Raw genomic sequence first — 14,178 nt, forward strand, 5'->3', positions numbered from 1 at the left:
CACTTCACACAGACTGAGATGGAAAAGTGTTGTAGTAGCCATTGATTCAGAACAGCGTCCATGAACTGAGATCAACAGTGGCGCTGTTTACACACACTGAAAACTGAGCGAAGATCTACAGTCCCGCCCGTACCTACATTTAAGCTAAGTAGCTTTAACATTTAATAGATCTGCTATTATATATGAATATCTGATTGGAGGTAGGGTGTGCGATGATGTGAAAAATGTGTGCATATGCTTCTCAAATCTTTGGGTTACAATAACACACCAAAAAAACTGAGCACATTACTATTTACTTAATGTATGTGGGTTTTGAGTTGCACTGATTTTTTTTTTTTAATTTTATTATGTTGTTTCGAATTATGGTTTCTGGATAAAGTTAGCAGTAGTTTGCAGGTAAGACAACTCATCCCTATATTAGCCCACATTCTTCACTCAACTCCCCAGAGTTTTTCATGCTCCTCATTCTGGCCTGTACCATGCATCTTGTTCCCATCATATATCTGTTCTTGATCCCTCAGCCATATGGTAAGGTGTATTGTAGAAATTCTTTAGCATCATATCTACGTTAGTTGAATGTTCCAATGCATGCTTATTAGGCGTAGCATTAGTATTATGCTAATAATGTATTATATCTCTGGTATTTGAATTCCAGTGCTGTTAGATGTGTATATTTTTGATACCGTTTCATAGTAGTTCTATTATTAGGTTTCAATAGACTTAAGAGTACCTCATTGCATTTATGTTTATTCTTGGTTAGTTTACTATTGTTATGCTGTAAACAAAAAGTTTTATGCTGAACTGTACCTGCTGTACACCGGCTTGGGTGAATCCCTTCATAAAGGCAGTTAATAAATCTCAATAAAAAAATTTGGGCCTTCTAAACTGCCACTCCCTACACAGTAAACATTTTCTCATTCACAATCTCCTCCTGGCACATAAACTTGAAGTTCTCCGTCTGAGACCTGGTTGTCCGACAGGTGCCTCCTACTTGAATCAGGCTTCTCTATCGAGGGGGGGGGGGAAGTGGCATAACTCTTATTTATTCAGAAAAATTGTGGATATCGCAACTCAAAGCCAGTTCTATAGACTCTTGTCTAAATACCTCTCCTCCTATTGATCATCCCCTACTCCTACATCTTTCCACCACTTAGATTTGTTGAAAGACCATTGCCTGGCATCCCAATGTACCTTAATTGTTAAAGACTTCAATATTCATTACAATGACCCAACATATTCAAACACCCACTCACAGTGGTGGCCATACACTTGACCTCATTCTCTTCATTACAGCCCATACTTATGTCATCCAACTAATGTCCACTTATACTCTGCCCTGGACCGATCACTCATTCTATTCAGGTGCTGCTTTCCAATGATCCAAATTCGATATCTTACAAAGACAATCCATTCCTGTGACCTACATAACAGTGGCGTAGCCAGACACAGGATTTTAGACAGGCCCAGAGCTAACTTAGATGGGCCCTTCCATGGCATGGCACTCCACAGCACCCCCCCCCCCCCCCAAACCTGGAGATATTTTAAAAATTATAGATTTTTTCACCTACCCCACATCAACATCTCTCCTGCTCTGTGGCGTCTCGGCATCTGCCCGCAGATGATGCTGAACCCCGTCCCTCCCTGGTGCACCTTACAGGCATCCCCGGTGTCTGCAGTGATTCAATTATTGCTGTCTGCACTGGCCCTGCAGGCTTCCAATCAGCCGGGTTCCACCAGACAGGAAATGATGAAAGAAATGCCGGGACCCAGCTGATGGGTGCCTGTAGGGCCGGCACAGGCAATAATTGAATCCTGCAGGCACTGGGACGCTGCGGCGAAGGAGAAGAGATGTTGATGTGAGGCGCCACCGCTGGATGTGCACGAGCCCACCCATAGATACGTCACTACTATGCAAGGTGCCTGCAGCATCACTCTAACACTCTTCTCTTGATTTTGACTCTTGCCGTACTGTCTCTCAAAAAACTGATGGATTTATGGAACACATCTGTTGAGAAAGCTTATAACTGCTCTGCACCGCTTACCTCTCACACCATTGCACTCAAAAATCATCATACTGATCCCACGGTGGACTGCTGAATTGCGCCTCTTGAAAAAAAAAAAAGATAGCTTCACCAAGCTGAAAGGCAATGGCACCACTATCTCTCCTCAATCTCAGGCCAACTTTAAAAGTTCCACTCGTGCCTATAAGAAAGAGCTCCTTGCAGCAACTACTACACAGCCAAAAATCACCAAAGATCTGAATACCACAATATTATACAAAATACTTAATCTCTCTACCTTCCTTTCTTCTCCTGACCAGCTTGTCTCAGGCAAATAAATCAACTCGAGTGGACATTTCTTCTCTTTGTAGAACTTTTATTCAGTTCAATGTCCCCCACTGAACTGACTTAGCAAGGCTCATTAAAAGCATGCATACAACCACAGCTCCATTCGACCCCCTTCCTTCAGGTTTTCATAAAGAAATTTCTGGACAATTTCTTTCCATTTATTCATGCCATGATCAGTTTCAGCTTACATCATGGCTGCGCTTCACAACAACGGAAGCTGGCTTCTGTCTTTCCTAAACAAAAAGTTCCCAACAGCTCTATAACTAATCTTACTATCATCCAATAGATCACTTGCCCTTCATAACTAATAAATCAGCCCTCAAGACCTTTTTATTCAACAATGCTTATTGTTGAGCTCCATTCTGCTCATCTGAAGACCTCCCAGGTCCCCCCCCCCTTGTGAAAAACGTACCCATTGTTCTTCTCTGCCTCCTGTCCTATCAATAATGGCATTCCACCCAACTTCCCTCTGTCAGTCTGTCCTTTTCTGTTGTATTTCTCTATTTAATTGACATTAGATTGTAAGCTGCCTAGATGGCTTGATTGTAAGGAAGGATAGAAAGTGTAAATAAAATGTAAAACTTGATGTCAAGGATCACCAAGAGTCTCTTTCAGCATTTAATACATTTGATATTGCAAGAAGTGCTAAAAAACAAGTTAGAGGCTCCTATCACTATTCCAGAGATAGCAGCAGCAATTAAAATTCTTCTGATGTGAAAGACACATGGAGCAGATGGCCTCCCGATGGAATTCTACTGAATATCATCCAAACAGCTGAGCCCAAAACTGCTTACTTCTTTTCAACATCTGTCACCTGCAAATGTTGGCTGTTTCAACAAGACGATTATCACTGTCTTGGAAAAGCCTGGAGATGCTGCTACCTTGGTTACAAACTGCTCAATGCTTATTATAAGATATTTTCCAAGATAAGCACTGCATCTCTTCTGGGGACACTCACTCATCCAGATCAGGTTGGATTTGTTAAAGGTAATACATTTATGATAATGTTAGACTTTCATAACCTATTCCTGGCTGCTGCAGCCTTATCAAAATCAATGCTGAAAAGACATTTGACTGCATTGAATGGCTGTTCCTGTTGACTGCTGCTTGCTGGTTTGGATTTGAAGTTCTTCAAAATTACGTGTTAGTCCTGTACCATGCTCCTCGCTCACATATTCTAGTGAGCAGAGCATTATCCAAAGCATTCGCTTTGCGATGAAGTACGAGGCAAGGATGCTCCTTGTTGCACTTAAAGCTGGCTGCCTATGCTGATGTCTGTCACGTCTGTGGTCGTGACCACCCTCAGACTTACCCTATTTCTGGGAATCGGTGTCTGTGCTGGTTTCTGTCTCTGGGTGCTGGCCACTTCCAGCATGGTGCTGATTGCCTCAGTATACTGCACCTGTGTGGGTTTAACCTCTCTGTGCTTCAGTATACTGTTCCTGAGTTAGCTCTATCTCTGGATCTGTGGGCTGGTTGCTCTAATGGCTTCACTACTCTACACTTGTGTGTATTGGGCCTCTCTGTACTTCAGTGGGCTGTTTCTGAGGTAGCTCTGTCTCAGGCTGGGTGGGCTGGCTGCTTCCAGCCTGACACTAATTACCTCACTAGACTACACCTGTGTGGGTTAGGTCTCTCTGGGCTTCTGTATGCTCCATGCCTGTGGCCTGAAGGGGTGATCTCATCTGTCAGGGCCTTCTTAAGGAACTGGTGTTCTAGTCTTCAGTGCCTTTGCATTGCCAATGCCTCAGCAGTGCCTTAGGTCCCGAGGTTAGTGTGCTGTTTGCACATTTAGCTTTCCTTGTCTTTTCTTGTGGGCTTCCAGCCCTTCTGCTTTGCTAGTTACTTTCACCTGTGGGCCTTGCCTTCTGGCTCAGGGTATTATTGCTCGTAGGCTTTCTGCCTAGTCTACTACTTACCTGTGGGCTTCTTGCTTTCCTGCTCAGGGTATTATTGCTCTGTGGGCTTTCAGCCCTTCTGTGTCTATTGTTCTGTGGGCTTCCATCCCTTCTGTGCCAATTGCTCTGAGGGCCTCCAGTCTATCTGTGTATATCACTTATCTGTGGGCTTCTAGGCCTTCTGGGTGTATTACTGCGGCCTGGGGGTTTCCAGCCCTTCTGTGGGCTTCTAGCCTTTCTGGGTGTATCTCTGACCTGTAGGCTTTCAGCTTTTCTGTGTATATTATTCTCTGTGGGCTTCTAGCCTGTTATCCCTGTGCAGTGGCTCTGCTCCCTGTCTGAGGTTGGTTAGCGGCTGATGCTGCAGCCATTTCTCTCCTTTCTATCTGTTAGCTACTGTAGCTCCAGTCTAACCCTTCCTCTGGCAAGCGTATCTGTCATTCCCATTCCCTTGAGCTTAGCTTTATGTAAGCTCCTGTGTCCTCTTTCCTGCCAAGCTAAGCTTCCATGGACACCCTGCCTGCCTAGTGTTTGGGTGAACCCGGATCCAGTCAAGCTGTGCCAGTTTCCTGAGTCCTGTGGGAGAAGCCTGTATTGAGTATCCTGTATCCTGCTTCTCAAGCCTGAACCCTGCCATAGGACATTGTTCCTGGATTCCTTGTTGCTTTCCTCTTCAGCTCCAGCCCAGCCACTCCAGTCCCGTCTACTTCAGCCCGTCTTAGGGTTGCCTGTCTCCTGTTGGGTGGTTTTGCCTGCTGCTGCCACCTCCGTGACAGCGGCCCAAGGGCTCACATTTCCCCGAGAGACCTGACAGAATGCAAAGGCCATGAGTCCGGCAAAATCATCTGTCCAGCTGGGCTTCCTGCCCATGACTTTGGTTCCAATGGACAATCCAGGGTCCAGCCCCAGTGCAGTTCCTGATTATGGTTTGGATTCCAGCTCCAACCCAATTTTTTTCTCTGAACCCTTTTTTGACGCTCCATGATTACCGGGAAAAACTTTTGTCTGACCCAGCCCTGAAGGATACTCTTGAAGCGGCAGCCGAGAAAAAGCAGCGGTGGTGGCGTATGGTCCGCCATAGCCCAGTGTCTGATATCGATCCTTCTACTATGCTTTCTGAATACCGCTACAGACTTCTGGAGGAGCCAGCTCTGCGGGATACTCCTGAAGCTGAGGCCGAAAGAAGAATTCCTCCGCTCAGGCCTCCTCAGCAGAGCAGCCTGCGGTACCTTAGCGGGTTAGTTCCTATTCGGGATTCCAGTCCACCGGAACTGAGTCCAGTCCGAGGAGGGTTTCAAGCAGAGCCTTCGAATCCTGTTCGAGTGAAGCCTCCAGCTAAGCCTCTGAGTTCAGCCCGAGGGACGGTCCTACTCAGGTCCCTGAGGTCCGGCCGAGTGAGACGTCGTACCAAGCCTCTGATTCCAGTCCAAGGAGTGCAGACACCTAGGCCCCTGAGGCCAGTCCAGGGGGTGTTTCATACTGAGCCTCCGATTCCAGTGCAAGTGGCACGTCCAGTGAAGCCACTGAATCCAGTCCAAGGGGTGCTTCGAGCTGAGCCTCCGATTCCTGTCCGAGTGGTACGCCTAGCTGAACCCCTGCAGAATTCCAGTCCCAGTCGAGATGCGAAGTGTGACTTGAGACTCAGTTCCAGGCTAGAGGTTGATCCCAGTCTGGAGTCCGGCCTCAGTTCAGCTCCCGTTCAGCCTCCTAGTTCTACTCAAGATGTTGAGTCCAGTCCGGGTCCCGGTCCAGCTCCTGAGTCCGATTCAGATCCCAGCTCCAATCCAATTTTTGCTCTTGATGCCTTTATGACGCTCCAGGAGTACCGTGCAGAACTTTTGTTTGACCCCGCTTTGAAGAATTCTCCTGAAGCTGCAGTGGAGAGAAGACGTGTCAGGGAGCTTGGGTCTCAGACAAACCCAGTCTCTGCTATGGATCTTTCCACCACACTCTTCGAGTATCGCCACAGACTTCTCTCGGATCCAGTCCTGCGGACTTCTCCTGAAGCCAACGCTGAAAGAAGGCGTCTTCGGGATCGCCAGCTCTGGCCTTATCAGCAGGATTTGCGGAGCAGTCCAAGTGCCAGTTCCGGGCCGGAGCTTGGTTCCCCGCCAAGTTCCAATTCCCATCAAGCTCTGCGTCCTGTCCAAGTGACGCTCCCAGCCAAATCTCCGGTTCCAGTTCGAGTGGCGCTTCGAACTGAGCCTCCGATTCCAGTTCAGGTAGCGCTCCCAGTCAAGCCTCTGAGTCCAGTCCGAGGGACGCTGCTAATTGAGTCTCCGATTCCTGTTTGAGTGGCACTTCGAGCCAAGCCTCCAGTCCCCGTCCAAGTAACCCATCCAGTCGAGCCTCTGAGTCCAGTCCGAGGGACGCTTCTAACTGCGCCTCCACGTCCTGTTCGAGTGGAGCTCCGGGCAGAGCCTCCGGTTCTAGTCCAAGTGACCTGTCCGGTCCAGCAGCTGAGTCCAGTTCGAGGGGCGCTTCAGACCGAGCCTCTGATCCCTGTTCAAGGGGTATTTTCTGCCAAGTGCCAGAGTCTGCTCCGAGTTCCAGTCAAGCTTCTGAGCCTGTCCTGAGTTCCAGCCACGATGTTCATGAGTCTGCACTGAGTTCCAGTCAAGCTTCTGCGCCTGTCCTGAGTTCCAGCCAAGTGCCTGAGCCTGCTCTGAGTTCCAGCCAAGATGAGACTGATCCTGCCCTGAGTTCCAGTCAAGCTTCTGCGCCTGTCCTGAGTTCCAGCCAAGTGCCTGAGCCTGCTCTGAGTTCCAGCCAAGATGAGACTGATCCTGCCCTAAGTTCCAGCCAAGATGTTCCAGAGTCTGTACTGAATTCCAGCCAAGTGCTTGAGCCTGCTCTGAGTCCCTGCCCAGAGCCTGAGTCTGTTTTGAGTTTCAGCCCAGATGAGCCTGAGTCTGCTCTGAGAGCCTGCTAAGCGCCGGAGTCTGCTCTGAGTTCCAGTCAAGCTTCTGAGCCTGTCCTGAGTTCCAGCCCAGATGCTGAATCCAAGCTGAGTTTCCACTCCAGCCGGGATGCAGAGTCCGAGCCAAGTTCCAGCTCCAGCCAAGCTGCTGAGTCCAAGCCGAGCTCCAGTTCCAGTCAAGCTGCTGAGTTCAAGCAGAGTTCCAGTTCCATCCAAGCTGTTGAGTCCAAGCCGAGTTCCAGGCTCAGCCAAGCTGTTCCTGAGGCCGCTCCGAGTTCCAGTCTCAGCCAAGCTGTTCCCGAGGGCTCACATTTCCCTGAGAGACCTGACAATGTCCTACTCTTCCTCACCCATATCGAGCAGTCCATATTAGCTGGCATTTGGATTATCTCCAAATACTCAAGCATCTCTGGTTATCAAATGAACTGGAGTAAATCAAAGCTTGTACTGGTGAATGAATTCTGCCCACTTGAAGTCAAAATGGGCTGACATGGGCATAAACTATCTGGTGATGGAACTGACCAGAGATATAAGTACATAAGTAATGCCATACTGGGAAAAGACCAAGGGTCCATCGAGCCCAGCATCCTGTCCACGACAGCGGCCAATCCAGGCCAAGGGCACCTGGCAAGCTTCCCAAAACATACAAAACATTCTATACATGTTATTCCTGGAATTGTGGATTTTTCCCAAGTCCATTTAGTAGCGGTTTATGGACTTGTCCTTTAGGAAACCGTCCAACCCCTTTTTAAACTCTGCTAAGCTAACCGCCTTCACCACTTTCTCCGGCAACAAATTCCAGAGTTTAATTACACGTTCGGTGATGAAAAAGTTTCTCCGATTTGTTTTAAATTTACTACACTGTAGTTTCATCACATGCCCCCTAGTCCTAGTATTTTTGGAAAGCGTGAACAGACGCTTCACATCCACCTGTTCCACTCCACTCATTATTTTGTATACCTCTATCATGTCTCCCCTCAGCCGTCTCTTCTCCAAGCTGAAAAGCCCTAGCCTCCTTAATCTTTCTTCATAGGGAAGTCGTCCCATCCCCGCTATCATTTTAGTCGCCCTTCTCTGCACCTTTTCCAATTCTACTATATCTTTCTTGAGATGCGGCGACCAGAATTGAACACAATACTCAAGGTGCGGTCGCACCATGGAGCGATACAACGGCATTATAACATCCTCGCATCTGTTTTCCATACCTTTCCTAATAATACCCAACATTCTATTCGCTTTCCTAGCCGCAGCAGCACACTGAGCAGAAGGTTTCAGTGTATTATCGACGACGACACCCAGATCCCTTTCTTGGTCCGTAACTCCTAACGTGGAACCTTGCATGACGTAGCTATAATTCGGGTTCTTTTTTTCCCACGTGCATCACCTTGCACTTGCTCACATTAAACGTCATCTGCCATTTAGCCGCCCAGTCTCTCAGTCTCGTAAGGTCCTCTTGTAATTTTTCACAATCCTGTCGCGATTTAACAACTTTGAATAACTTTGTGTCATCAGCAAATTTAATTACCTCGCTAGTTACTCCCATCTCTAAATCATTTATAAATATATTAAAAAGCAGCGGTCCTAGCACAGACCCCTGAGGAACCCCACTAACTACCCTTCTCCATTGTGAATACTGCCCATTTAACCCCACTCTCTGTTTCCTATCCTTCAACCAGTTTTTAATCCACAATAGGACATTTCCTTCTATCCCATGACCCTCCAATTTCCTCTGTAGCCTTTCATGAGGTACCTTGTCAAAAGCCTTTTGGAAATCCAGATACACAATATCAACCGGTTCCCCTTTGTCCACATGTTTGTTTACTCCTTCAAAGAATTGAAGTAAATTGGTCAGGCAAGATTTCCCCACACAAAAGCCATGCTGACTCGGTCTCGGTAATCCATGTCCTCGGATGTGCTCTGTAATTTTGTTTTTAATAATAGCCTCTACCATTTTCCCCGGCACCGAGACGTCAGACTCACCGGTCTATAATTTCCCGGATCTCCCCTGGAGCCTTTTTTAAAAAATCGGTGTTACATTGGCCACCCTCCAATCTTCTGGTACCACGCTCGATTTTAAGGATAAGTTGCATATCACTAGCAGTAGCTCCGCAAGCTCATTTTTCAGTTCTATCAGTACTCTAGGATGAATACCATCCGATCCAGGAGATTTGCTACTCTTCAGTTTGCTGAACTGCCCCATTACGTCCTTCAGGTTTACCGTGAAGTCAGTAAGTTTCTCCGACTCGTTCGCTTGAAATACCATTTCCGACACCGGTATCCCACCCATATCTTCCTCGGTGAAGACCGAAGCAAAGAATTCATTCAATCTCTCCGCTACGTCTTTGTCTTCCTTGATTGCCCCTTTTACCCCTCGGTCATCCAGCGGCCCAACTGATTCTTTTGCCGGCTTCCTGCTTTTAATATACCGAAAAACTTTTTTACTATGTTTTTTTGCCTCTAATGCTATTTTTTTTCGTAATCCCTCTTGGCCTTCTTTATCTGCGCCTTGCATTTGCGTTGACACTCCTTATGCTGCTTCTTGTTATTTTCAGACGGTTCCTTCTTCCATTTTCTGAAGGCGTTTCTTTTAGCCCTAATAGCTTCCTTCACCTCACTTTTCAACCAGGCCGGCTGTCTTTTGGACTTCCGTCTTTCTTTTCTAATTCGCGGAATATGTATGGCCTGGGCCTCCAGGATGGTATTTTTGAACAGCGTCCACGCCTGTTGTACAGTTTTTACTCTCTCAGTTGCCCCCCTAAGTTTTTTTTTACGTTCTTCTCATTTTATCATAGTCTTCTTTTTTAAAGTTAAACGCTAACGTATTTGACTTTCTGTGTACAGTTACTTCAAGATCAATATCAAAACTGATCATATTATGATCACTGTTATCAAGCGGCCCCAGTACCATAACGTCCCTCACCAGATCATGCGCTCCACTAAGGACCAAGTCTAGAATGTTTCCTTCTCTCGTCGGCTCCTGCACCAGCTGCTCCATAAAGCTGTCCTTGATTTCATCAAGGAATTGTACCTCTGTAGCGTGTCCCGATGTTACATTTACCCAGTCTATATTTGGATAATTGAAGTCACCCATTATTATCACATTGCCCATTTTGTTCGCTTCTCTGATTTCTTTTATCATTTCCGCGTCTACCTGCTCGTCCTGGCGAGGCGGACGGTAGTACACTCCTATCACCATTTTTTCACTTTTATACATGGAATTTCAACCCACAATGATTCAAAGGAGTGACTTGTGTCCTGCTGAATTTGTAATCTGAGTCAAGGCTCTCGTTAATATACAATGCTACCCCTCCACCAGTCCGGTCCACCCTATCACTACGATATACTTTGTACCCCTGTATGACAGTGTCCCACTGGTTATCCTCCTTCCACCAGGTCTCAGTAATGTCAACGAGAATACAAAATGAAGCATGACCAAACGAGACAATATATATGCAGGCAACAACCACTTGGTCTGCCAAACAGCTTACCTGATGGTAATGCCTGGACTTGATCAAAATGGTCTTCGTCCTGCACGTCAACTACATTTTAAAGTATGCCATTTTCTGTTTCCCCACTCATTTTACAACTGTTGTGAATCCATCCTGCTACAGTTTCTTTGGTCCAACTAGATCCTAGTATTGTAGTCATATGGTGACAAGACCAAATCAGGATTTCTATCTGCATCATGTCTCCTATTTAATGCTGGTTGGACAATGATGCTGATGAACACATGGTGCCACCATGACTACAGCTAGTAAAAGCTGCGTCATGATTAATTCCTATTGCTCCTCTGGGCCAGGGTCATCCCTAAATCTCTTCTGCACCTTGCATACCCTGCTAACCTCAGAACTCCCTCTTCTTTTTGGCAGCTAATCTTTGATTTATGTGAACCGCTTAGAGGCCAGTTTTGGCATACATGGTATATCAAACATATGTAAATAAAATAAATAAAAATAAATGTTATTCACAATACGGGGTGTAGCAATTTGCTTTCTGAATGCATTGCAAACAGCATCTTTAGCCTAGAGTGCAGCAGAGCCCATCTGGAGAAATCCACAACTGAAAGTAGACAACAAATTGATTAATTGGTAAGCTTGGACTAACAGAGGGATTTGGACAATAGATAAATTGATGGATGGCTCTGGGGTGAAGAGTTTTTCATCTTTATAAGTCTCCTCTGGCTTACCAAGAGCATTCCAATATCAGTGACTTCAGCTGTACCATGGCATCATCCCTCAACATAGCTGACACACAAATGCCAACTCCTATGGAGCTCCACTTGAACAGTAAGGGTTTGGGGGGACACACCACCAAATATTCAAGGCAATTTAACTGGGCAGGAGAGGCTCCTGCCCGGTTAAATCACTTATGACCACCTAAGTAGCGATATTCAGCGGCACTTAACTGCATAGTGCCACTGAATATCACCACACTGCCCTTGCATTGTCCGATTAGTGCCAGAGCAGTCTGTGGGTAGAGCTGAGAACTATCTGGTTAGCAGCCATATTCAGACCACTAACCAGTTACGTAAGAGACTAAAGTTAGGGTGGCAAAAAGCTGTCCTAACTTTAGCTGCAAAGCTAATGGGTACTGGTCTGAATACTGGCCAGTGCCCAGTTAACTTCTGGGTTGCAGCATCATTGTTCTTGCCACCCCCTCCATCCCACCCCCAAAGCCCCCTCCCAGGTCTACCTGTTAATGAGCAGGAACGATACCCACTTGCTCCTGCCCATTGCAGCAGCTACAACGAAACAGCTTCCACGACCTCTAGCAGAAGCCTCATGGGTACCTGCTGGCTCTGTTGGACCTGGATGCAATTTGAAATGCTTGCTGATCTAGGAGAAAGGCCAGATCTTGAGCAATGTCTAGCAGGGCTCCAATGAACATACAATCTTTGCACTGGAATCAGATGGGACTTTGGGTAGTTATTGACAAACCCTAGTAACTCCAACACCGACTATTTCTGGATACGGATTCTTGAGCTCCTTCCTTGGATGTGCTGTTTACCAACTGGGGAAATGCATGCACCTGGGAGCCAATATAAGGTCAAAGGGCAGAACACAGTACCAATAGTGGTGTTTCCCTACTTGAAATCTGAGATACATCCCAGTCACAAGAAGTATCTGTGGGTATAAGTGTCCTTTAAATATTCCTGTGACCTGCGTACAAATATCTCCTGGAGGATGTAGTGGAAGCAGGCCAGGAGAGCAACTTGATGGTATCGGCATGTTTTGTTGATGGAGGTCAGTAACCTCCTTTATCTTGTTGCCAAAAAGGTTATCCACCTGGCAGGGGACATTTACCAGCAGCTCTTGAACTGCTAGCTATAGGTCAGACACACTCAGCCAGGTGAATCTGATCATTCCAATACCTATAACGGAGACCACAGACACCAAGTCAAAAGAATCATAAAATGCCTGAGCTATGTTCTTCCAGTTTTCCTACACTCTATCTCTGCTTGGCTACTAACTGGCGGAGCTCTGCAGCCTTCTCGGGTGGTATAGTGTCTGCAAATGCCACCACACTGTTCAAAGACTTCAAGTACATGCATTAAAAAGAGACGCTAAGAATGTATGTGGGAGGTCAGTATTGTGGAAAAACTCTTCTCCCAAAAGAATCCTTCCCAAGGGGCACCATGGAATAAGATTTGGAGCTTTTGGCTCTTTTCAGCATGGAATCCACGACCATAGAGTGGTGCAGCAGCTGTTGCTTCTCAAATACATTTCAGACTCAAGAATCAGCAGTCCAATAATAATCAAAAACAACAAGTGTTTAAAATCCACAAAGTTTTAACTGATTTTAATGTGGTCTTTTGTTGGGTTAGTATTAGATTCTGTTTTGACAAACGGTTTATGATTTTCTTATAGCTTTTTCATTCAGTTGGATTTTTCCACTTTGTTTCTTCATTTGATTGAATGATTTGTTTTTAATTTCTGGTACTTCAGCCCTATTTACTATATTCCCTTGATTAAACTTACCCTTGATCATGTAGCCTGTTTTCTCATAATTTCCAAAACCTCTAAACAAGAGAGAAATTTCAAAGCATTTCAATTCAGTCATATTAACAAAAAAAAATAATTTGCACGTCAAGACACTTGCCATGAATGCTCACCATTTCAGTAAGTTTCCCTATTTCCCCTTCTCTTGCTGCTCCTAAAAGTATCTCTTCAAATTTTCTCTCCCAAGTTCTTTCCGCAGCTGTAAGAAAATAAAATATAAATATGTATCATACTTCCACTACACAATTAGAAAGCAAGCATCCATTGTTCAAAATTAGTACTTGGGTCAAGCACATTTATTTTAGAATACAGAAGGTCATACAGTATGTCAATTTTGCTTGGCTCTTTTTGCTTGTTAAGATGCTGTAATTGTGCCTTCTAGGTTCTGTGTCAGGGCTTCAGATTTAAATATTACATAATCAGTTAATATATAACATTTTTCAGCCTACATAGTCATTCTATTGCACAAAATACTTTTTATACCAAATTGCTTAAAATATGCCCTTATCTTGTAATCAATACACCTTTAGTCGCCAGAGATTGTGGTAAAAGCAGTTAGCTTAGCAGGGTTTTAAAAAGGTTTGGATAATTTCCTAAAAGTCCATAAGCCATTATTAAAATGGACTTGGGAAAATCCACTGCTCATTTCTAGGATGAGCAGCATAACATCTGTTTTACTGTTTTGGGCTATTGCCAGGTAGTTGTGACCTGGAATGACCACTGTTGGAAATGGGATACTGGGCAAGATAGACCTTCAGTGTGCTCCAGCATGGCAACGCTTATGTTCTTATGTAACTCCAGACTTCGTTCATTCCATCTTGCTGCACCATACACCTTGAATGGACTAAGTTGGTGTGTCATGCTCCATCCCTAGCCCTGTTCAAATCCAGGTTAAAAAATCAACCTTGAGGTTGCTTTTCATTTTTAACTCCTTATTCCACCTGTTCAATACCCATGTTGGTTTAATAATTCCCAAATTTTATTTAGATTTTGCTCACACCTTTTTCAGTAGT

At 45.5% G+C, this 14,178-nt stretch overlaps 1 protein-coding gene across 4 annotated transcripts in view; it reads right to left on the minus strand.

The window, feature by feature from the left end:
- OSBPL1A (oxysterol binding protein like 1A) overlaps positions 1-14,178 on the minus strand; it is a 548,756-nt gene that overhangs the window by 452,075 nt on the left and 82,503 nt on the right. For all 4 annotated transcript variants that reach the window (XM_030213649.1, XM_030213658.1, XM_030213630.1 and 1 more), the window contains one exon: positions 13,279-13,364. In XM_030213649.1, coding sequence (XP_030069509.1) covers positions 13,279-13,364 — 86 coding nt within the window. The remainder of the gene's footprint in view (positions 1-13,278; positions 13,365-14,178) is intronic.

The sequence above is a fragment of the Microcaecilia unicolor genome, chromosome 1 (genome assembly GCF_901765095.1).
Source record: "Microcaecilia unicolor chromosome 1, aMicUni1.1, whole genome shotgun sequence".
NCBI lineage: Eukaryota > Metazoa > Chordata > Amphibia > Gymnophiona > Siphonopidae > Microcaecilia > Microcaecilia unicolor.